This window comes from Emydura macquarii, unplaced genomic scaffold (genome assembly GCF_026122565.2).
Source record: "Emydura macquarii macquarii isolate MOO-44397 ecotype Brisbane River unplaced genomic scaffold, CSIRO-AGI_Emac_v2 contig_312, whole genome shotgun sequence".
Lineage (NCBI taxonomy): Eukaryota > Metazoa > Chordata > Testudines > Chelidae > Emydura > Emydura macquarii.
The window spans coordinates 14,730,308-14,754,860 of NW_027130449.1; the positions used below are offsets into that span (position 1 = coordinate 14,730,308).

Below are 24,553 nucleotides of genomic sequence, written 5' to 3' on the forward strand. Positions count from 1 at the left end.
GGGGCTTCCAAGCCTTTTCCTCCCTGGCTCCATTCAAGAGCTTTAGAGGGACCATCACCCCTTGCACTATGCCATGCTCAGTTGGCTTCCTATTTCAATTTGTTTGTATTAGATACAACTTCATTGTGTAGCATCTTCCACAAAAATTAAATCCGCAGCTGTATATGAAACACAGACCTTTAGCGAGGCCCTTGAGGATGCAGCTGTCCAAAAGGAAGTTTGTGCCAACAAGATTTATCTGGGCAGTTGAAATGTACATACAAAAGAGAACGCTTTATCCCTGTTTGTGTTAGTTCATAAAATGAGTTCAATTGTACAAGCAGGAAGCTGAGAGTTACCACTAGAGGGCATGCTTCCCACCTGCCCCTTATGGCCCAAGTTCGTTCGTTCTCTCCACGAAGGCATGTTTAAGACACTTTGTTTTGTCAGCGTTTGGTAGGTCATGCTGTGCCTTCTCAATCACTTTTAAACTGATGTTGTTGGAAACTAATTAGGCTTTCAAAAAATATTCTCTGCACAAGATGAGCAGTGAGGCCCGTGCACAAGCCCGGGGGTCAAAGGCTGACTGGTCTGAGCACATGGAGAGAGTGGTCATCACAAGTATCAACGTCCAGCATTTCCTAGGCAAACTCCCCTCCTCTGGCAACTGACCCCGCAGAACACCCGGTCACAGAAATCCAGCTGCATACGCTTTGCCCTTCGTTGATGCTAAGTAACTCAGCCTCCTAATCCCTTGCGAGGTAGGTCAGCCATCTCCATTTTATAGCTGGAGAAACAGAGGCAGAGAGAGAGTGTGACTTTCCCAAGTTGGTGACAGAAGAGGAATGGAAATTAGGGCTTCTCACCCGCAGTCTTTAATGAGAGACATTCAAGTCTGTGTTTTTTTAAAGCCAAACATTTGCACCTAACCTAATACCAGCCCTCAACATCCTCTGCTCGGACTTTAGCAAGCAACTGGTAATAGATCCATGACTTGTTCCCCCATTCTGCTTCCAATTACGCAATAGGAAAACACAGAGAGAGACCAGCCTCGTTAGAAAAGAGAGACGCTGTGCCACTGAGTTGTGTATATACTGAGCTCCAAACTTTTCTCAGAAGACTATAATGTAGCTGTGAGCGGTACATACAGTACTTCTTCAGAGGCTACCTAGGGTCTACTACTCCTTTCACACCCACCCACACACCCACCCACACACACACACCCTTTTATGTGAACTTTTCCCCCAGTATGCCTGGCTAGGAGCTGGCCCTTTAAATTTGGCAAAGCCAAGCAGGTATAGCCTGGAAGTAACCATTTTGTAGCTGGCAGTTGCTGACTACACTTCTCTCTTCCCTTGCTAGTACGTGCCTGTTCTGTTTTCCCTTGTATGGCTGAGGAGATGGCCCTTTTCACAAAGTGTGTCCTCTAATTTGAGACAACATCGAAGTCTGATGCTCCGTGTGGTGCCGGTCTGAGTAAGTACTCTTCTTCCTCCTCGCCAGTAAAGTCTATGAAGGCTGCATAGGGTCAAATGTAAGGTCCTGGGGTTTGGCTTTACTGTTAACTCAACAGTAACAGATAACAAATCTCACACCAAACTTGGCTGTTCATTGGCTTTCCTGCAGGTCCTCCTTGTCTTTGTTCCAGTTTATCTGACCAGCAGCTCACGCTCACATTTCCTGTGACTTCATGGTGTTAACAGTCACCATGATGTGCCAGCAGCTTTACTCCATGCTCTAACTTCTGCTAGCGGGATGGGTCAGCATCCCACTGTGAGGCTGCAGATCCCTCCGTTCTATGCCAACCCTCAAAGTATTCCAAGAATCGGAAAACTTTCCCCATCATGTTTGAGTGCAGTAGGGTAACCTGCAATTTCAGTTAGATGCAAGGATTTTGGGTTGTTTCCTATCCTACACTGTTCTGTAGCATTGCCATGTGCTGTTAAACGTCCTACCAGGCAAGACTGTATGTCACTTGGTAGTGAGGTGACACCCATGTATGGTTGTACAGAATGAGTTTACAATGTCATTTGGAAGCACTTGGCATGAAAGGTGCTTGGTTAATGTACGATACTGTTATACTGTGGGAGGGAATCGACCCTCTTTCTTCTTTGAGTGGCGGTGAAGGTGTGTGGCCCTAGAACAGGAAGATCTCTCTAGGAATTATGCATCTCACACATTTGTAACCCGCTCACACTACTTATCCATGGGGAAGTTGTCAGATGCCTCGATGATAGGCTGCAGCACCTCTAATTAGAGAAAGAAGTCACCTTTGGGATTACAAGTGTGATCTTGACTTCCTTCCAAAACGAGCACTAGCCCTGGGCTAAAAGAGCAACTTCCTGTATGTCAGTCGCCAAAGCCCTTGTATAATTACCTCAGGCTTCCACTGCCGCTGGTATCCCCACCTACACTTCCACTGCCTACCTTCCACTCCCCACCTCCACTTCCTGCGCTGTCCAGTGAGGAGGGAAGCTACTCTGCTGCAGACAAGTTTGACACAAGCAGGTTTTGGGATGGCACATACATGCCAGGTTGCAGAGACTGCCAAACTCACCTTATGGTTGGAGACGAGATTCGATTTGACTCCTGCAGTGGCAGAGGGGACCTGGCAGCATTCCAGCCCATTTCCCACGCCCTAGCAGGACACAACTTGGCTATTTTAAAGGACCATTTAAAAAAATTTTCTCTAGAAAAGTTTTAATGAGAAACTACTTTAATAATGCTCCCAAAGCAGGACAGCAAGTGTGAGATAAACAGATGACATGCCTACAAACCAAAATGGGCTGGACCATTTCTCTTTGCTACTATGTTCTCTTTGCTACTATTGCAGATATTGGTGTTTAATTACTTTTCTCCCATCTCATCCATCTTCTCCTGCTTGATTTGACAATGACACCTTAAGGAAATACAATGCTTTATGCCCAAAATTAGTTTTATTTTAAAAATTAATATTAATCATATTTTTAATGTTTTAAAGTAATTAAAACTGTCATTTGTTTGGCTTTAAACCTTCTCCTGCAGCATTGCTAAAACAAGGTATGCTTCTCAGATCAGAAGCCAAAGCTCAGAGAGGGAGCTTGTTATTGAGAATATGCTGCATCAGTGTTACTGTTACTGTCCTGATAGGACATCTGAATTGGATATCAGGCCACTTCTTCCATGAAAGATAAAGTGAAATTGGCAGCAAGTGGACTATGATTTATGGAATGAAATCTTAGAATGACTGTTCTTGAGTCAGGTGAAATTACTTTTGATTGGTTACTTGCTGTTTTTTGTTAATTGTTTTCCTTCCAAGAATAAATTTTTGCTATTTTAGTCTGACTTCCTCTGCAGTACATTGCCCATGTTAAAAAACCAACAACAATGTACATCTGTGCAGCAGATGAGCTCTATCACCCCCTGCTTTGCAGCAGGGAGTTGAAATTTGGCAGAGGGATTACTCCAGTGTCAAGGATATGCTTTTTGCCATCCTTTGGGGAAAAATACCCAAATTTGGTCAAATTATAAGCCTCTGAAAAAAGTCAGTTTGCAAATGCTCAGTACAGACTTGTCAGTGGGAGCTAAATTCTCCAAAGAGTCTGTCTGCACTTAGCAGGTCCCAACCCTCACAGCTCCGGTGTGTCAACTGGACTGCAGTTGCACCATCCCCACAGAGCGACTGAGCATCCAGGGGTGAAGGAGGAGAAAGCAGGACTCTCCCTGCAATTGTTTCTCTTGGTAGCGTAGGGCTGCTGAGCCAGAACTGAGAGCAGAGAGATTCTCTCCTGTACTCTCTTGTTGCTTTCCCTGCTGGCACTTAGGCAGTGGAAAGGAGGAAGTGCCCAAGTTGAATGTAGAGGGTTAAGAGATTGGGGAAAGTGGAGGAGGGAGTGTGACTAGCAACAGAAGAGGAGGGGGCAGGAGCTGGGCCTGGGTTGGGGCCAACAGGAGGAAGGGGGGAGGAAGGGACAGGACCAGAAGGAAACAGAGAATGACATGGGTGCACAGTGTCAGAAAGGCCTATAACCAACAGAGAACACTTCTCTCCAAAACCTGGAATTGAAGTCAAGTGTCCTGAGGCTGTACATTTACTTGCTGTTAGCAAATAGCTAAAACCTATTGGCAAAGTGTGTCTCATCACCCTTTAAGTGACTGGTCCACACGGATAACTGCAAATGCTACCATTTACTTCATTAGCTGATGTGGTGGAAGCTTGTGCTGTGGATGTAAAGGTCTGAACCCAGCTGATGAACCTCCTAAATTGGAGGTCAATATAATTCCACTAGATAGAATTTCTTCAGTCTTTAATTACATGATCACATGCTATTTTCCCACAGGATTCCTGCCTCACTCAGTGCACAGTTTGGTTCTGCTCTGGAGGATGAATCAGTTATGTAGCGAAGGGGAGACTCGTCTGTAGGACAGCTGCCTCCTGTGTTGCAGAAGTTGGAAGGTTGGTAGTGAATGAAGCAGGAGATTGCAAGCAGAGAAAGGATGGTCTCACCCTTATGAAGTGAAGACTGCATCCTGCTGCATATGCATAAAGGGGCGGAATGGAGGTTGTACAGGCAACCTTCATCCTGGCTTTTCCGAACTTCTACATGCTGGACTTTGCAACCTTCACGTTCTTTTGACTGAGTGTTTTGGATGTAACTTACCCATTTAAAAAACCAGACAAACTGCAAAGTCATAAATTCTGTCATGTGGAATGTGACCCACAGCTGGGGTCATCAACAGGGTTTGGACCTTTACAGCCACAGCTTCCCTTTGCACCCTTAACGCTTTTAACCTAGAGTGCGAGATAATTCTCCTTGTTTAACAGACTTGGATGAATGGATTTGCCCCAGGTCACCCAGGGAGTCAGTGGCAGAGCTGGGAATGGAGCCCCCCATCTGAGTCCCATTCGAGTGCCTGAGCCAGCAGGTCTTCCTCTGCCTGCAGCAAGCATGGCAAAGAGCAGGAGCCACCAGCGCGTGATTTGTGTGTAAACTGCCGGCCGGTCCCGGTGTCAAAGCCCCGCTTAGGTAAGAAGTACTAGGGCCAGGCACAGCCGCCTTCTCCCTCGGCCTGGCTGCGGGGAACAGCAGCTGTGTCACGCCTGGCCTGGCTGCCGTGCTCCCTTCTCGCTCAACACGCAGCGTCCATCGAGGGCTCGGCGCTGGGGCCCTGGGATCTCTGTGAGAGACGGGAGAGAGCCGCGAGGGGGGAAGCAGGTGCGTGTGCAGCCGCAGAGGGGCGGGGATGCCACCAGCCCTCCCTCGCTGCTCCCTACCGAGCCGTTTCCAGTGTCACTTGCTGCTGGCTGGAGTGGCTGGGGGGGGGGGGGGGCCCACGGGTGGTTCCCCGCCAGGCTGCACGTCCCAGGGGCACAGGGAGAGCCACGAGGAGCCCAGCCCCGCCTGCTCCCCTGGGTGGGGCTGGGGTCTCCAGCCGGGCTGTCCTTGGCCTCCGTTCGCTTTCAGCCCCAGCGCAGCACCTTCTTCCCTCCCACTGCCCACCTAGTGGAGCATCCCTGTGCTGGGGCCAGGAGGGCTGGCTGGCCTTTCCCACAGCAGGTCCCGCGGGCAGCCCCGCGAACTCCAGACCCTCTCTAAGAAGAAATGGTCCTGCCAGACACCGGGGGGCTCAGTAACCCGGCCCGAGGGCACTTTATCCCTGGCAATAACGCAGAGGTTCTGTTGCTTGGCTGTTCCCAGTTCTCTGTGGTTGCCCCCAATGACTTGCGGGCTGGGGGGCTGTGTACAGAACAATAGTTATTGTTAAGCTGGGTGGGTCCATGATAGGAATGGTGCAGGCAAAAAAAGGCACTTTCGGTCAATGCTGCTCTCCGAGGTTCCAGAAGCAACTGGGAAATCCAATTCCGCTGCACCCCTCGCCCTCCCGCCCAAACTGAAAAGCTCCTTGACAAAGGGGGGGCAGAGCCCATCAGCTGTGGGCAGGGAGATGTTAAGAAGTGCCATCCCTACCATACTTATTCAGTGTTTTCCCCCAGCCAACCTGCACCATCACACCCAGCATCAGTCGCTACCAGTTTGCTCTCCTCCAAGTCCCAGCCCCTCTAAGTGCTATCAAAGCAAAGATGCAGCATTTCCCTGGTCCTGTCCAAAGGAGACGTGGAGCTGTGTCTCATCAGGGCACTGATGATGACACCACAGTCCAAACGTCCAGAGCCTTCCTGCCTCCACCAGGATCTTCATACACAGGTTCAGCAAGAGGACAGCAGAACTGAATCCCTCTGATCGCCCTGCAAGGGAGAAGCCTCAGATAGAAGAGCAGTGGCCCAACTCCATGCACTGGATCTCTCTAGAAGGAAAGACCAGCATCTTGTGAGCTCTCCCCATCTATCCCAGACAGCGATTGCAACCATGTTAACCAAACTTGATCAGCCATATCCAAAAGCTTTAGACAGGTCAGAATGTGTCTGCAGGTACAGTGCCGCTGGAGCCATGTTTATAGCAGGGGTGCTGAAAGCCATTTGAAGAAGACTGTTGTAAACCTTGTATATGATGGAACCACTTCAAGCCAAGGGGTGCTGCAGCACCCCAGAGCATGCACACCTGGCCTTTCTGTTACGCGGAGTTTGTCAGCCAGTGAGATCAGTGCAGGCTCTGTGCTATTCTCAGGTCAGAGGCAGACGGAAAAGGCTCAGAGTGGGCAGGACTCCAAATGGCACCGAAGCTGTCTTGAAACCTTCTCAGTGATCTTCCCTCCACAAACTGGAAGGTTCCCTTGATAGTCATACACTAAAGTTTGCAAAGACTGGAGCAGTTCCTGGCTTTTGTTACTACTCCTACTTAGCTCTGGGAGATAAGATTTCAGCCAGAGGAGGGATATTGGGAAGTGGGGCTGGTCTGGCTTCAGGCAGCTTTCTGAGGCAGGGTGGAGCAAGTGCAGACAACAGGTTCTGCTGGCAATTGAGCCTGAGCTTAGAGGAGGGTGGCTGCTGCTTCAGCACAGGAAGTTGGAGAGAAGTGGACTGAAAGGTGCGTGCGTGCGTTCGTTCAAATAACCCAGGGAAGCATCAGGGGACAAAACAGACTGGGGGGGAATGGATTGGAGGGCAGCAGGGAGCTAAACAGAGCAGGGGTCTGCATGGGGCAAACAGATGTGGGGGGTAGGAGGTTACAAATCTGAGTTAGGGGCTCCCGGGGATAAATTTGAAACCTGGAGGGGCACAGAGGTAGAGCAAAATAGCAGTAGTATTACTGTGTGGAAAAGGAACAAAAGACTCTTAGGGTGAATGCTGTGAACAGGAGCACAAAGAGATTTGGTTGGAGACTGCCCATCAGTTTCAGGATGGTCATGGATGCAGCCCCATGCTCTGGGTCGACCTTTGAGTGCCAGAAGCTAGGACTGGACGACAACAGGGGATGGATAACTCGATAGTTGCCCTTTTCTGTTAATTCCCCCCTAAGCATCTGGCATTGGCCTCTGTTGGAAGACAAGACACTGGGCTAGATGGACCGTTGGTCTGACCCAGTGTAGCCGTTCTTATGTTCAAAGGGAAGCAGCAGAGACAAGCAGCTGTGGATGGGGTCAGAAAAGGAGGTTATTTCCCCACCTGCTTGTGTCCATTTGTGGAATGCAGTGCAAGACAAAAACTCAAAATGAGAGAGATTATTAATTCGTGAAATAGAAAATACTGCAGGATTCATTCCTTTAGTGTGACATTTTCTATAGCTTCAATGTCAGGCTTCTTAGACATATGATAGGGAAATGGAACGTTTCAGCTGGAAAAGAAAAGAGCAGTGATCGAAGTGTCGTACTGGTTCAATGAACCACTGTATTTGTTTTGGAAGCTGACATGCTCCAGAATCTCAATTTTCATAAAAAACAAAAAAGACGTGTGTGTGTGTTCATTCTGCATTAGCTCTGGACATGGTGAGGCCTGTGTGGGTTCTTGGGGGACTGAGTTCCATGGTCTAGGTCCAGCTCCCATGAAAGTTCTGTGTGTCACGCTCATGAGTGATCTGTGTGGGCAGGGGGGTGGGAGATGGATATATGGCAGCAGTCAGGACAGCGTTGTGGTGCCTCACTAATTCTTGTGCAGCGTGGTAGGGTAGAACTTTCTGTAAGTAGGTTTTGGAATTTGGCTGTTGCTGCAAGTTTTCAGGCTTGCTCCATGGCCCTGGTTTCTTCTCAGCTTCCACCAGGAAGGAAGCCACCTCGAGGAGGAAAGTTCTGACCAGGATGAGTGGGATACTGACAGTCAGCTGGAGGCTCCATTCCAAGGTATGGCTGGCTGTGTGGGTAGGTCTTGAGAAATTCCCTGTAAGAACCTGAAGGGAAAAGGGCTGGGTGAGGGGATTGGGAGTGTTGTACCAGGCATGTGGACCTTGAAGTCTCCCATGATGATGAACCTTGTGTGAGCGCCATCCCCCTCAGACTGCATGCATCTCTCTGCCCTGCTGAGAAGCCTTTGCTGCCCGGGGTTCTCATCAGTAGGATGCCTGCATGAGTCTTCTCTGGACTCACCGAGTAGGTGGGTACGCTCGAAGAAGGGTACGGAGTGACCTTTCTGTGTGTGCCTGCCTCGGACGGACGGAGGCTGACTGTGTCACCAGGCAGGACCACTGGAGCAGGCAGGGAGGGGAGACGGGACTGGGGGGGGCCTTCCAGCTACAGGGCTTGGCGGGGGGGCCCGCTGGTGCTGGGAAGGGGGTGCGAGAGCTGGGCAGGGCCCTGTGCGGAGGGGGGAGCCTGGCCGCAGGGGAGTTGCCCCTGGACGGGGTGGGCCTGGCCTAGGGCGAGCTGGCGGCACGGAGGGGTTCCCGAGGGGGGCTGCTGGCAGAGTAAGGGCGGGTCCTGGCTGGGCGGCGGGCGGGCGGGCAGGGGCCTCTGTGCAGAGGAGGGGGCTGTGCTCGGGCCGAGGGTCTCTGGCCAGGCGGGGGGGGCTCTCGCAGGGGGCTGGCCGGGCGGGGGATGGGCCGGGCCGGGCGGGGCGGGGCGGGGGGGGTCGCTGAGCGGGTGGGCCGGGCCGGGCCCGCGGTGCGCAGGCTCCCGCCAGCGATGCCAGGGCGCGGCTCGCTAGCAGCGCGGGCCGGGTCCCGCTCCGTGCCCGTGCCCGTGCCTGAGCCGTGTGCGCGGCCCCGCGCGCCTGCGGGCTCCCAGTCGCTATCCGGGGACAGGCCCTGGGCCGCCCGCCGCGCCGGCCCCTCGCCCCTCTCGGCAGCGTGCTCGTGCACGGGCTGCTACGCCGCCAGCGCTCCCGCCCGGGAGCCTGTGTAACGCGCGGAGTTATGCAGCGCACCTGGCGGTGGATTATGCAACAATCAGGGCGCTGGGCCAGCCGGTGTCGGGGCCCCGCACCCAGCATTTCGGCCGGCGTTATTCAGGGCCGCTATGGTAGGCTCGCGCAGTATCCAGTCCCCGGAGCCGCGCCGTGGTTTCGCCCGTGCCCTGCATGCCGGCCAGCCTTATGCCGGCGCTCTATGGTTTACTTATGAATTATCCATTGTCCCGGGCCACGCCACGGCGGGGCCCCGCAATCTGTATTGCCGCGGCTGCTATGCAGCGCCCCTATAGGCGCGCGCGGCGCCATCCAGGCCCCGGGGCTCGGCTCGGCCCTGCTCTCTCTGGCTCGTCGCCTCACAGTAAAGATGGCGCACAGCGGTCGGTGGCGCTTCCCAGCCCGGCCCGGCAGCGGCGGCTGGGGCCGCCGGGGACTGGGGGGCTGCCGGCTCCGGGTCCCGGCAGTGCGGAGCCTACGGGCCGCGGAGCCGCCGCCTCAGGCCGCGGCGGGCGATGGGGAGCGCGGGGCCCCGGGCTCCGGCGGGGCGGCGGGAAGCGGGGGAGGCGGGGCAGCGCCGGGCTCCGGCGGCCCTGGGGGCCCCGCGGCCGGGGTGGGTCCCGGCTTCGACGCGGCGCTGCAAGTCTCGGCCGCCATCGGCATCAACCTGCGGCGGTTCCGGGCGGCCTGCGGGGCCGAGGCGGGCAGCGGAGAGGTAAGGACGGGCCGGGCCGGGGGGAGGGGACAGCCCGGCCCCCGCGCCCGGGCCAGCCCCCCGCGGGCTCCGGGGAGCAGCCGGGGGCTCCTGGCCGCGGGGAGCATCCCCCTGCCGCGCCGCTGCGCCCCGCCGCCCTGGGCCGCCCGGGCTCCGGCGGGCACACCCCTTCCGTGCGCACACACCCCGCGGGCGGAGCGGCCCCTGCCCGCGAGCCGCCTCCCCGGAGAGCGACACCCCAGCCGGGCTGGCCCAGCCCGGCCCGGCTGCTGCTGCTCCCCCGGGCGCAGCCTGCGGCCCTCCGGCCCGGCCCGGCCCGGCCCGGGGGAGCAGGCCGTCCCTTGCCCCCGCGTGGCGCACACAGCAGCCCCGGCGCAGGTGAGCCCCCCGCCCCCCACCGCTCCGCCAGCCTCCCCCCGGCGGGGGTGGAGAGGCCCCGCGCCCCTCAGGGGATGTGGCAGCGCAGCAGCGTTGTGGGGGGAAGGAGCTACTGCTCCCCGTCTCCCCGCCCGCCCCACTCCCACCGGCCCTACTCAAAGGGGGCAAAGAGCAGCCCCCGCCCTGGGCAGGGAGCGTGCCTCCCCCACCTCAGACATTTTATTATTGATCCTCTGTCTCAGTTCTTTCTCCGCCATCCTTCTGGAAGAGGAAGGAGCCCTAGCAGCTGCTTCTCATGGGAGGAAGGATAGGAAGGAGGGGTGAGGGTGGGTGAAGAGCATGTGCTCCCCACCATCAGTAGCCGCAGAAGGATGTGGGTAAAAACCTTCCCCCCATCATCAGCAGGTAGGGCTGATAAATGATATTTGCTCCTTCCTCTGTGTTGTTAGCAAGTGCGGGTGGGCAAAGCACATTTGCTCCTTCCCTCTCTTGATCAGGACAGGGTGGATAAAAGGAACTTGACCCTGTCCCTCTTTATAAACAGGAGGAGATGGGAGTCAGTGTCTGGGGCAGGATCTTTATTCTTTCGCTTCTAACAGGGCAGTTCTTCACAGACATGCTTCTTCTGGAGTGTCCAGATATTAGGGTTTCTATATTTTTATTTAGGTTTGGATGTGTAACGGGGTTTTAATACATAGGATCCGGGAGGGTGCAGAGCAGCTGCTGCTGCTTGGGGGCGGGCGGTGGGGGGGAAGGAGGGAGGGAAGGGATGCTCTGAAGTGCGCTTGACTGAAACAGAAAGGAAAAGATGTCAACAAGCAGCCGCCTCCTGTGTGCCCTGCTGTTGGTGCCACACGCGCACACAAATCCTGTTCAACCGTTTTCCCTTTCACCACCCCCAGCTGCACCTGGACATGGAGAAAGACTCCAGGGGCAGAAGGGATGGGGGAGAAAGCAGCTCAATTGCAAAAAGGGTTTGGCATTTTTGCAGGGTTGTTCATCTTCCTGCCTTAATTTTTTTCAAAGCGTTTCTAAGGCAGCCAGATCAGGAGTCTCACAACAACCCGCCTTTTGACAGAGCAGGGAAGACATGATGGGGGCGTGTTACTTACTACTAGTTGCAGCATCCCCTTTTCTTGTTTCTCTCCTTTTTGAAGTACTTCCATTTGCAGCCTTCCAAAGATGGAATTTTTTCAGGCATTATACCAGGGACATATTTTCTTTTGAAGGGCTAATTCCATATCTTGTTCTAAAGGAAAACTCTCAAGGGATGTGTCTGTCTGTGTATGTGTGTGCACGCGCACACGAGCAACATGATTGCTTATGTTAATAATATCCAAAGTTATTAAAAATGAAATAATTGTAGAAATCCAATTTACTTCTCTCAATTTTTGCTGTTTAAGTTTTGTATTTTCCTCATCTGGTACAGTAAAACCAGACTGGTCAATTTCAAATTTTGTTTATAGTAATTTCTGGGGCAGTTTGCTAGACACTTGCACAATCATTTAGCATACAAATTGCACTCATTGCAAGGGAACATGTAATTATAAACAAATTATTGTAACAATTTCATGAAAACATTCCTTTTAATGTTACCTGAAAAGTTTAACAAAAAATCAATATTTGTTTTAAACCACTCAAATTATCCAGGTGAAAACATCCCTTTACTTAAAAACACAAACACTCTTTGGCTGGATATAATGATTAAAAGACTAGGTTAAATTGAAGTTATGGTATCAACTTGAAGGAAGTTACTATCTTATAAATATAAGTTGACTGGCAAAAAATGAAACCCAAACAGTCAGCCTACTGATCATAGAATTATTTTGAGGCATAGGAGGCAGGGGTTATAAAGAAAAGCTGATTATGTATGGTAATGGATTTTTGTCCATTCACATTCCCATGTGTATTTTCGAATGTAGAGACAATTCTAATATGTTTCAAAGAATCTTTGTGTACTTGACTCTAAGGACATCATATAAAGAAAGCAGCGATAACGGAAGTGTCCTTTACAGTTAATGAAGAAAATATTTCTTGTCTTAGAGAGAAACGCATTTAGTAAATGTTCAACTAGCAAATATTTTTTGGAGATAAGCAAAAGAGCAGTATTTTATGTTAATTGGCAACATTTAATTACAATTCTGTATGAGAGTGAGCTTTGTTTGCTTGACTCTATGGTTTATCTATTGGGCTATGACAAATGACTTTTTAATTTTTATTAAGGTGGTGCAAAACTCCTGTCTTCTAGTATTATGAGATGGGAGGAAATATGAAGTTTCTCTGATAGCTTATTGGTTGTAGCCTGTGAGGAAGCATCAGTTGTATTTCAAAAGACCTGAGCTCCTGTTCAAATGTATTTAAAACTACATTGTTAATGGTATGCTGAGACACCACAGTACCAAGGCAGATACACACTAAAAGTGGCAGGCAGCTTTAATAGATTCAATATTTTTACTCATAATTTCGCCCTCCTGTGTTTGCAGTGGGTATTGTTTCCTGATTTCAGACTAGCTGTCAATCTGTTGCTTTCCAGAGACTTGGTTATCTTAACAGATGATCTCTGAATATGGGGGTCAGAAGGTTTGGAGCATGTTTATCATAAAGATTACACTAAGCTGAAATAATGCAACATATTCTACTAATAAGTTAAAAAAAAAAAGTTCTAGAACCCAGCCTAGTTCATATACTTGACTAATTTTCTGTATGATAGGAGTGGGATTTGCAGATTGAGTTGTGATCCAGCTCAAAAGTTTGTCTCTGTTCCCTGTTGAATGGGGATGGAGTAGCTTTCGGATTAATATCTGACCAGTAAGGTTCTAGCCCCTGATTGTGACAGGAATTTGGGGCACAGCTTCTTACCTTCTTTATCTTGGAGACCTCCAAGAATCCAGTCTACTTAAGTACAATGAGTCCCAGGTAAAAGGAGTGTCCTGTGAACAGTTGCATAACATTTACGTTGTTCATGATTTCCATGAAGTCAGAGATCTTTCCTGAACCAAGCCGATCAAAACCTGGTGCTTACCTGCTCTAAAACTACTCATCCTAAGTTGAAATCTTATAAAACATTACATAATCAAAGGCTGGATGGGCCTAGATGTAACATCCAGGAATCTTTGGAGATCAAAATAGTATGTAAGAAATTGTTGTGTATGTTTGTGTTATGGTCAGTACTATTTTTAAGTAGCTTTTACTCTGGTCTGGTCTGATCTTTTTTTAGGTAACTACCAAAAATGTGACGTTAGCATCAAAATTCTAATTTGATCCAACAAGACCAGGAAAACTCAGAGCTAAATTTTGCACTCAAATTTTCATTCACCTCATTGTGCAATGGTTCAGAACATAGTGGATCTTGTTATACTGCATGTGCTGCAAATCCAAAGAAAACCAGAGCAACTGCTTCAGATATGATTGTTCTTCTTTCTGTCCATTCAGTGATACTTGAACATTATTAACATAGTTTTAATTTTCTTTGTTACTCAATACAATTTTAGGGGGTGAGGAGGGGCTGATGGATCTCTCCTCCCATTTCCAGCTAATGTTGATTTTGTGCAAATTCTTTGCTTCCAGTACAGTTCAGTTTCTTTCACTGAGCTGTCTTTTATATATTTATCTGTAGAATGAAGTACTAAAACTTTAGGCTTTGACATAGCAATAGTTAGTGTGGGGATTTGCATAGTAGAACCACAACAAATTGAAAAAAATCTTGTTCACATCAAATCTTTTCTACTTGATATGAGTCAAACTTACCTTGAGTTTAGGAGGATTTTGGATAGTATTTGTTTACAAAAATTCCATATTATAGTCTAGAGAATATGTATAGTAGAAACCAGGAAAAGTGCTTATGTACAATTGCTTTATAAGAGTTAAATATCTGCCAGCTTTGTTTCAAATAATGTTTGATGCTTTATGAAATAAAAGTTGAACCTGTACTTATTGTCTGCTTACTTGCTAAGTTTCAACTTGATGCAAGTTAATAACAGTTACAAACCCCTGGAAAAGGTGTGCGAGTGGAATCTTAACAGTAACTGTAGTAGCACTGGTAGTGTTGTAATTATAAACGGATTACAGTCTTGTATGAGGCAAACAGAAGAGCTTTACAGGTTCACTAACAGCTGACTTGTTTTGAAATTGCACTAGATACATGTGCTGGGAGGCGTGGCTTTCTATTATTGCCAGAGTCATGCCTGAGCTGAATAGTACAGATAATTTCTTTCCTACACTTGCATTAAAATTTTGTGTCTCAGAACTTCATCTCCTAATTTTATGTTAAAGGATCATTGTAAAACTGTATGTGTTTAATTTGTGAAGTACAGTTACAGAGCTCTGCCTGTCAATGGTAGCTTATTAAGTATATATAGATGGAGAGGCTTGGATTCTTATTAGGTATTTATGTAAAGCAAATCCTGACTGGTTAAATGGATGTTGTAACCAGAGAGATGGGACATTCCTGTTTTTTTCACACCTAGTCTTTCTGAACTGTTCTAGGTCCTTCATAAGAAATATTAGAATCAAAGTATAAATTATAACCATACTATGCCAGTCTCTTGTTAGGTTTCTCTAAATATTTCCTCACTTTGCTGAATGCTGGTTACATGCAGCTCTCAGAAGACAAATACTCTGGCTTGTAGATTCTGAGAAAGTTGATTTTTTCTGATGGAATGTCAACTTTTCAAAGAAGGCAATGATTTATAACGTATTGTTGGGTTAGGGATGGGGATGTTACGTCTTAACGTATATTAGCATAACACTAAAAGCATCAGAACTCTTTCGCATCATGGTTCTCTCAGCTATGGTACTCAGAACACAATCCTTACAGGATGTGTTATTGAATTAACATTGTGTTTTTTTCCTTAGTTTTCAGTGTAGGAGTCAAATGATTGAAGTGGATTTTATCATACCACATCAGATTCTGTCCAAGGAATTAGAGTGGGTGGGGACAGTTGGGTAACCTGCTGCCTCCTTGAGGCAGCAATTAGTCTTTCAGCCATTCTTAATTAGGGGGAGATGAAGTTATGGGAATTGGCTTTTCAACTCTCATCATTGTTAGGGTTGCCTTTTCTCCCATATGGTTGCATGGGTTCCACGCAAATACAGTATTTGGCCATGTGTGTCCTACAACCACTTGTTAGGAGCAAAAGCATGTTCTGGCTGCCCTCTCCTCTTTTGAAACTGTGTATGATGGCTATGCACACAGGATTTACAAACATTGTTTCAAAAGCCTGCCACCTGCTCCACTTATTAGCACTTAACCCTTTGAGTGCCCCTGCATGTATTGCCTGTAGCTAATTAATTGGCATTCTAAAGGTCTTTTGATGTATGTCTTGTTCTGCTGTTCCCTCTTATTTTATGTACTGAAGTATTAACAGGATGATTACGGGACATGGTTGAGAGGAGGAATATGTATGGTATGCAATAGAGTTAAGATTAGGAACCTGCACCATTCATTCATCATTTAAGTCAGTCAGATGTATGTCCCCACCACACAATTTTTTTGAGATTTGGTTATGAAAATTTATTTTGCAAACTTTTATTACTAGTTTAGAGTGTATTTCTAAATTGATTCTTAACCAGACCCTTTACCTGCCTGTTTCCAGCACTCTAAACAGTAGATGAATGTTATAGGGGGGTGATCATAGTCATTGCAACCTAGTGGAGGCAATAGCCTGGGAGCTTCCATCCAAGGAAACTACAGCTATTGACCCACAGATCTCTGAAACTTTACCCAAATTCTACCTGCAGTTAAGGGTGGTATCAGAAATGTCATTAATATTTAAATTTGTTGAAAGAATTCTCATTGGATTGTGTACATAAATGCTGTGGCTAGAAGGCATTTTGCTAGATTTCTGTTTTGGGAAAGTTATGCTCAACTTCATATAAAGAGAAAAAAGTTACCTTGCTTTAAGAGTGAGTATTTCAGTTAGAGGAACTATGTTGTACTGGTATGGAAGGAGCAGCAAAAATCTCAGGTTTTTGTTTTTTTTTAAATTTCCTTTTCAATTCATCCTGGAAAATGCTTGGATAAAAATTAGCCTGGATTTAGTAAAGGCATTCTCTCAAATCTGTCATCTAGAGCCAAATGTCTTTGTTGATGGCTCATTGATATGAGACAGAGAGTGGTATCCTTACTGAATCCTTGCCTCTGATTCCTGCTGTCACAGCCATTAAAATACCTTGTTAGGATACAAAGAGGATCTGGAGATATCTCTTATGGGGTTATTGAAAGATGCAGTTAACCACTTCCCCAGGATGTTCTTTCCAGATTGTACAGCATCTTCAGAGTACAATTATACGAATGTCCAGAAGTATCTGAGTTGTTTGTGTTCTGCTTTGATGTGCCTGGGCAACTTTGATTGTTAATCATTCATATCCATTTTATATTTTAAAAAAACTACAGTTTTTTTCACGTGTTCTCAGTTGTCTCAGTTTATTCTGAGTATTGCTTTTTAAATGTTCCTCTTAAAGAATTGAGGGGGTAAGAACTAGCTTATCAAAAGTGCTGCATTGCCAGGACTCTGTTAGATGAGATTTGGGAAAAAGTCTTGCTTTTCACTCACCGAGAGCTGGATGCTGAGGTGATGCATGGTTTTTGTATAACACTTTGGGTGACCCTCTGCTTCACAGGCTGTACTGAAAGAATGTTGCCATCAGAATGAAACCATTTCAGGTGTTTCATGTTGCAGAAAACATTTCCTGTTCACTCAGAATGAAAATTAGGAATAGCGATTATTCATACAGAGTAATGAAAGCATGGGCAGGGTTGATAGAGCGCTACTAGAGCGACACCATCAACTATGCAGAAAACCTTGGACTGATGAAATATTTTGTTAGGGTGTGTGTTTAAAAGTTACCTTTGCCTGCTGCTTGGAGTTTAGGTCATGGTGGTGGTCTTAACTCAGTAATAGCACAGGCTGTTTTCTGAGTTGCACCTAGCAAAAGCTTTATCTGGCTTTAACAGGCCAGATTGGGCCATATGCTACTTGAATAAGCACTGAAGTAATTCTGTGAGAATTAACATGATGTTCAGTTTGATTTTCTAATTCTAAAATTAGTTACCAACTGAGAGACTCTGGAAGCTGGAGTTCTGATTGTATTTATGCTGCTCTTCCTGTATCTTATAATTGCTAAGGATATGGGATGCCAGTTAAAAACATTGGGTCCATTTTGAAGCATAATTTCTTCTATTCCTATTGTTCCACTTTAGAGTTTGTCTTATGTGGAGACAACACAGTGAATAATTGTGCTGTACTTTCTGAGAGGTCTTACGAGCTGATTGTGCTTAGTACCTCTATTTCTAGACTAAGTGCCAACACGTGACATTCTGATTCTCAGTTTCTGGACAGGCATTCACTTATAAAAATGTGGAAGTCAAATGAGCCCTCACTTTGGTAGGCTGGATGTAACAAGAACCTCTAATGCTCTGTTGCTTGCAACTCATAATACAACTCATCGCAATAATGTGGAAATTCAGGGATGTGCTTTTGGGCTTACTTGAGTATCCAGTTGTTTTGATCAAAAGGTACACGTGAACATCTGATTTGATGCTGACATAGTAATTTGTTGCTTTGTTTTCTCTTCAGTATGAGGGGAGTACATTAGATATTGTGCCAGTAGTTACTGGACAGACTGCAGAATTAGCTTCTGAAGACAGACTCTCGCTTGTCTTTTCAGGGAGATAAGATACTGCAGAGCTGGCTGGCTTTTGAAGAATGAACCAAAAACCAACATGTAGGAAGGAAGTAAAATAAATCATTGTTCAAATATGTCTGTCTTTAAATTAAATACCTTCCTCGTCTCCCCTATGAGTGCTGCCTGGAACAGTTGCATTCCTGTTTCTAGTGCTTCTGGTGGTCAGTTTTGACAACAGTGATCCTGTTTGCCTCTAAGAATCCATATCATGCTTTAAAACTGAGACACAACTAGAATCAGTATCTTCAGGAGAACTTTTCAGCTGAAACCCATTTTAAAAACCAGATTTCCTTAAGTCTTTGGATAGAACTACTTTGGAAAATGTTATGTTGCTCCAAAGTCTTACTAAAATGGTCTGTTAATTCATTTTAACAGAGATTTGAATATGACTTTCTGTGCTTGACTTACACTGACTGTAGTGAAGAGATTTTGTCCATTGAGTCAGAACTTTAACCTATGTAACTATCTAGATAAGATGGGAGAAATACATTGAAACTCTCCTCTCTGGGTCTAGGGAATGTCTGCGCCATTGGGGCCTTTCACTTCCTTGTCATACCCAAGGGACTGGCCTATTGTAATCCTTTCATTTATTTTCCTGAGTTATCTTATTTTTGTTGCATTATGCTTTCTCAGGTAAACGAGGTCATGTTTAAAATCATCATGTTTTTAATCACTTTCCATCTAGTGTCATGCTTTATGGTAACTTACAGTAAGATAACCACAGAGATGGTGTTTCTGCTTCAGTTTCCTAAGGATGGAATGTAAATACCTGTGACATCTTTAACTGACTCAGTATTTTAGCCTTCCACATGCATGTTGAGATTTCGACAGTTGTCATGGTATTTTCATCTCTGATCAGTTACTAGACTACATTGATAGATTGCTATTCTGTCTGTCAGTGGTATTATTGTCATGAACAGGCCACTTACAAGCATGATTGACAGGTGTGACCACACCCCTTTCAATTGAAAATAAAGCAGAAAGAAGTGTTTGTGAAGAGAACAGCTTTTTTATTTACTCTAGTAGGCAGTACTAGTAACTGCCCGGTATGAAACAAGAAAGAAAGAATCCTCTACAGAATGTTGGGTCAAAGCCAGAATTAGTTCATCCTTTTGGAGAAATAGGTTAACAGAGCTCTCAATTTAAAAATAGTCTGAATCCTAATTCTGAATTGACTAGGGTGTGTAATTGTAGGAATTGTTCCAGTTTTTTCTTTTATGACCTGTGGATTACAAAATCATCCTAGAATTTCTGTTAACAGAATGAATAAAAATACTACAAATAGTTAATTGAATTATGGAGAGACCAAAGTCTTTCCATATTTAAGATTGCAACTGAGTTTCTGTTATAAGATTCAATTTTGTGTCTCACATCCTCCCCTTTTCCCACCACCACCACACACACCCCCTTTCAGAACAGTCATATCTGCTTCAAAAAGGTTGGTACAACTGGGGCTGAGGTAGAATATTTCTACAAAATATGAAGTACATTGGGTGAGTTCCTGAATTATGTCACCCGAGAAACAGATGTTCAGAAGAATCCAAAAAAGCTGTCAGTTTGTAGTAAAATATATACAGTATTATAAAACCTTGTGGGTAGGGCATTGGACTGAGTCTCGGAAGACCTGTGGTATACGTCTGACTTTGCCACTCATCTTTTGGATGACCTTGGGGTAATGTTTGGTTGCCTTTCAAACTTTGCGCGTAATGGGAAGGATTGCCTTTTGAAAACTAGTCTTTTTCTCATGAAGGAAAGTTGCCTGATATTTTTATTAAACTATGTTGTAGGTACTTTGTATCTTTAAGGATATTTGTCTGGAGACCAAACATCTCTGCCAGAAAGAAGAGAATTTAGGTGTTTTAATAGGCATTTATATTTTTTCTCCTTTTCTCTGAAGCCCCACCTTCAGAGATTTCCAATATACTCAAAATAGAAGTGATCTTGCAAAGAGCCTGAGCATTGGTCTAAATGTATGACAACTTCATACAGATTACTGTAAAGTGGAAGTGTGTCTGCAACTGTGATCTTTTGAGTTGCAGAATAAATTTCTCAAGGCAGAGAATTATTGTTTTTGTATTGTGATGTGCAGGATACCCATGGCTATTTCGTAATACCATTTTTATTACTTCTGGCTTTTAGATCAGGATAGCATTTCTTTGTTTTTTCTAGTCTTTTTCTAGTGACAGGGAAGATAATACCAACTCAGAAGGAACACCCACAACAAGGAGTTGAGAAACAAAAATCAGATTTGAACATCAGTATATTTTGATGATTGGGTTGTCTTATTTCAACTTGTCCCTTCTTCGTTAGAGTATTTTTCTAGCAGGAATTAAATGATTCAAGGATCTGATTGGTCTTCTGAAAATATGAGTTAAAATTACTTATTTTTAATGGCCAGACTTAGGAGTTAGAAAAAAAGTGATAATTATGGAATTATAGCTGGTAAAAGGACAGTGTCATATCAGCCAATTGGCCATTCCTGCTTACCCCTCCCCCCTCCAAATGGGTCATATTTTTTAAGGTTTGCAAAGTATTTATATGTTCCTAGGGTCTTCTTTATCCCCAGTTAAAATATAAATATATTAGCCAATTTATGGCAGTCACACTGCACAACTTTTAGAAGGGGAAGGCAAGTGAAGAATAATGAATCCAATTTAAACTACACTAGGGAAGCATGGGTAGGTGGAGTCTGCCAACCAGCACCCCATGCAGCCTCTTGGGGGGCCACCATTACAGTACCGAGACTCAGGAGAGGGTCGTGTAGTGAGTCACTATAGCAGTTCCTGTAACTTCTGTGTTTTTCTTGGGTCTCTTCTCCCAACTGCATGTTCATTGATCTTGAATACAATTGAGCTTATGCAGACTGAAATCTCAGCCTAATGTCATGAGCAGATGCACGAAATTTTGCCCTTCAAAGTGAGTGCTGGAAAAATATTAAAATCTGTTGTCATCTCAGTGACTCACCATCTACCTCAGAACACTGAGGTTATTGGGTTTACAGTGAGTCTGTGACATGTATGCTGGATTCTTACAAGATATGATATTCTGCCCACTTTCAAGAAAGGAACCGGCTAAGCAAATGGCCAAATAGGTATCTGAACCAAAATGGAGACTGGAAGATCTCCCTTTATCACTTTGAAAGTTACTGTTTAAAAATGGGTACATGCAAAATCTGATTCAAAGGCAGTATTTATTAGATTTATTATATGAAATTAAAAAAAACAGTTCTCACCTTTTCTGAATCAGAAAATAAGAAAAGGTATGAACCATCCACCTCTTTCAGCAATAGATGGGTGAAAGCATTTACTGCAGAGCAATGTGTTGTTACATTGCATCTTGCCCCTAAGTGATGTTTATGAAGTATTTCCAATTGTAGGGGGGAAAGCTTTAAATAAAAAGTAAATAAATAAAAACATAATTGAAACAAAAGGAGCTCTTGGGTTGTGTCCCTCAGCACTTCTTAACAGGTGGGTCTTGTATATTTATACAGAGGCTGGATTTGTACAGTTTTGGCTTTTTCCTTCTCAGAACATTACAGGAATGTTTCATATGTTTATGATGAGATTCTTAATGTTACTTAAACAACATACAAATTAAGTGTGTTCAAATAAAAAACATTTAATGCTATTAGTGTCTCTCATCCTATTTGGGACTTGTAATGGTCTACCAACAGAGAATGACTTTGCTTGCCATATATGCTACACACTGCTGCCAGGCAGTGTGGGTTGGGTAGAAGAGATTCTTATAGCTTTTCTTTGCCTTTGTGATTGGGTTTATTCTTCTGCTGAATAATGTAAATCAATCTTTGTACTATTGCTTTTTTTTCTGCAAATACTTTCGTGCATTTACTTAAAATGTTTTGTGTTGTGATATGCTTCTTGCATAGTTTCCTGATGGGCAAGCCACACTGGATTGTATCAGAGCAAAAGTCAGTAGAGCTACTTTTTAATTTTTTCCAATAGCTCTTAAGTTGAGTTCTTGAAGTATAGCTGTTATTTTCAGTCTTAAAATATTTGTATATCTTTCGCCCTGTCCACTGTATGGTTGAAACTGTGCTAGCAAGGATTGTGTTTTTGTCCAAGTCTACAGTCTCTATATCAATGGTTCTTGAACTGTAGGCCATGACCTATTGTGTTCATAGTCCTTCCGGGTATACTGCAGAATGAACTACTGTGAACCAGTGAGTGGGAAGGTTGAGAAGACTGCCAAGTGAGCTAGTTTGTTTTCTAAAAAAAATCTTACAAAGTGGTCCTCAGGATAAAATATTTGGAGAGCTCCACTTCCATTATACCACTCTTATCACAGACATGATTCTGCATAGTGTAGAGTTCCCCACGTATTGAAACCTATCCAGTCTCCTTTCCTCGGCGCTTTTGTTCCATTCTTTTCCAGTCTCATTCTTTTTCTTCATCCTAGCTTTGCAACTTATTGCTGTTGGATAATAAATTCTTTCCCACTCAGCAACTTATAGCTGTGCACCTTCAGTTCCAAGGCACAGCCTCTGTACCTTCAATCATATTCTGTTGTTGTGGTGCATTCAAGGAAGAAGTGTTATACTGCAGGTGGCTGGGGTGGAAAAAGTGTGGCAAATAGGACACAATTTGGATTGCTGAGGTGAGTGGGAGGCAAGAAATGACAGAGTAGTACTGGATCAAAGCTGTGTGGGTCGGGAATATTGGAAATGGGGGCAGTGTTGACCCATTGCCATTGAGAGTTGTTGCTAAACTAGCATCAAGGAAAAGGAATTGAGGCAACTGCAGGGGAAGAGGGGATAGTGGGGATCTTGTGGTGGAAAGTGAAGCTAAAATGATGGAAGAAGGAAAGGAAGGGAAACCTTGCAGGTCTGGAGGGCTAGGGCTCTTATCTGAAATTAGAAGGGAATATAGATAGTGTTCAGGGAAAAGGTTGAGAGTCTGGACTCCTGGGTTCTATTCTTGCATCTTCCAGAAGTTCATTTTCATCTTGGACATGTCACTGGCCATCATGATGCCATTTTTCCCTATCTATAAAATGGATACGTTACTTGCCTTTCATCCTACTTGTTTGTCAACAATTTTGATCTAAAGGGCTTTAATGCTTTAAGGATTTGGGAGCTCTGGTCTGTAAAGAATAAGCATCAAAGGTTTCTTGCCTGCACTTAGTACTAGGCTACTGTTTGTTTGAAAATGCTGTGTGTCTATGTTCTTGGCAGCCTTAAGTGAGGAAAAAATGTATTTGGGACAGAAGGCTCTTTGGGATACATTTCGAAACCTAACTGATAAGACCTAGCTTGTGACTTTTCTTTGTGTGTGTGTGTGTGTGTGTGTGTGTGTGTGTGTGTGTGTGTGTGTGTGTGGTGGGGGGGGGAGAGAGCACAAATGCATGCTAAAATATTTTACGGCATTGAATATGTAGATTTTTAACAGCCTCTCCTTTTGTCAGTTTGTAGAACGTTTTTCCCCTCAACAAGTATTAATCCTTTCTAAACCAGTTCCCTGTAACATTGTTTACATCTTGCAGTGAGACCCATGTGTTCAAGGGGAGTGGCAGAAGAGACATGACAAGGCTATTGCTCATTGCAGTGCTGTGTGCAAAATATGAGCCCTTGAGTGATGCACTTCTGCAGTGTTCCTTTCACAGCTCTGCTTGGATTTCAGTTTAATTCTATTTAATCTAAAATCTACCTTAAATTCAGACATAAAAAAACCTTATTATTCTCTTTCAGTAAAACAGTAAATTCTTTAAACAGAGTCTTTAAACAAATTGTCTTTATATTTTTGAGAATGTATTTGATATAAGATGTATTTTGTAGAAGCAAGTGGTTGAACTTTGTGTTTTTTACCAGTGTTCTTTCTTTCCCTTCCCACTGGCATCACCGCCACAACACTGGAAAGAGAATGTGTAGTGCTGAAAAACTAGCAAAAATTTCTCTTCTCTTCCCTTTTGCTCCAATCCTAGTCTGTGTGTGAGAGAATATAAAATATAGAGAATTGTATTGCTGTGTGGCAGTCTGATATTCCAGTGCTACTGTGGGGTCTATACAGATGATATAAGTAAATTTGATGAATGTCAGCATAATCAGAGCTAAATATATCTAGCACTGAGTCGTTCATGTTTAAACACAACCGTTTTTTGAAACCAAGAGTTCTCATTTTTGTGTTGTCTTCTTTCTGGATATAATTTGCATTATTTACCTGTCTTTGCAGCTTTTATTAGTATTGGACTTCATGCATTTACCAGTGTGCCTCTGTATATTTGTTGGAAAATCCCCAGATGTTTGTTAAATGCATAATTAGCACCTTATTTCATGAGAACAAGACAGAAAACAGAATGCAATGATTTTTTTTGTATTTAATTAGAGCATTGAAGACCAGAAGGCAATTTGTGTCAGGCAGGATAGAATTTCTTTACCTTTAAATATTCACTTAAAGCTTAATGTAGTCTTAGAGGAGCCAATAGTAAGAGTTTATCCAAATTATATATATTTATATATTTTTTAAAAGAGAGAACTCATTGGAACACATTTTTGTTCTGAAATGTGAACGGGCTCTTGTTCAGAAAATTGCATAGTGAGTATTCTGTAAAACTGTCCAGTTCTTTACCAC

The 24,553-nt window shown here is 45.1% G+C and overlaps 1 protein-coding gene and 1 long non-coding RNA gene across 4 annotated transcripts in view; both read left to right on the plus strand.

Moving 5' to 3' along the window:
* Positions 1-232: 232 nt before the first annotated feature.
* On the plus strand, positions 233-6,727 carry LOC137163044 (uncharacterized). Its single transcript, XR_010922603.1, has 3 exons — positions 233-1,455; positions 4,299-4,985; positions 5,954-6,727. It is a non-coding gene; the product is annotated as an uncharacterized lncRNA (long non-coding RNA).
* Positions 6,728-9,560: 2,833 nt separating this feature from the next.
* KMT2A (lysine methyltransferase 2A) overlaps positions 9,561-24,553 on the plus strand; it is an 83,243-nt gene continuing 68,250 nt past the window's right edge. For all 3 annotated transcript variants that reach the window (XR_010923294.1, XM_067566306.1, XM_067566314.1), the window contains exon 1: positions 9,561-9,905. Coding sequence is in view for 2 of the 3 variants with exons in the window: in XM_067566306.1 (XP_067422407.1) it covers positions 9,561-9,905 (345 nt within the window). In the remaining variant the exon portion in view is untranslated. The remainder of the gene's footprint in view (positions 9,906-24,553) is intronic.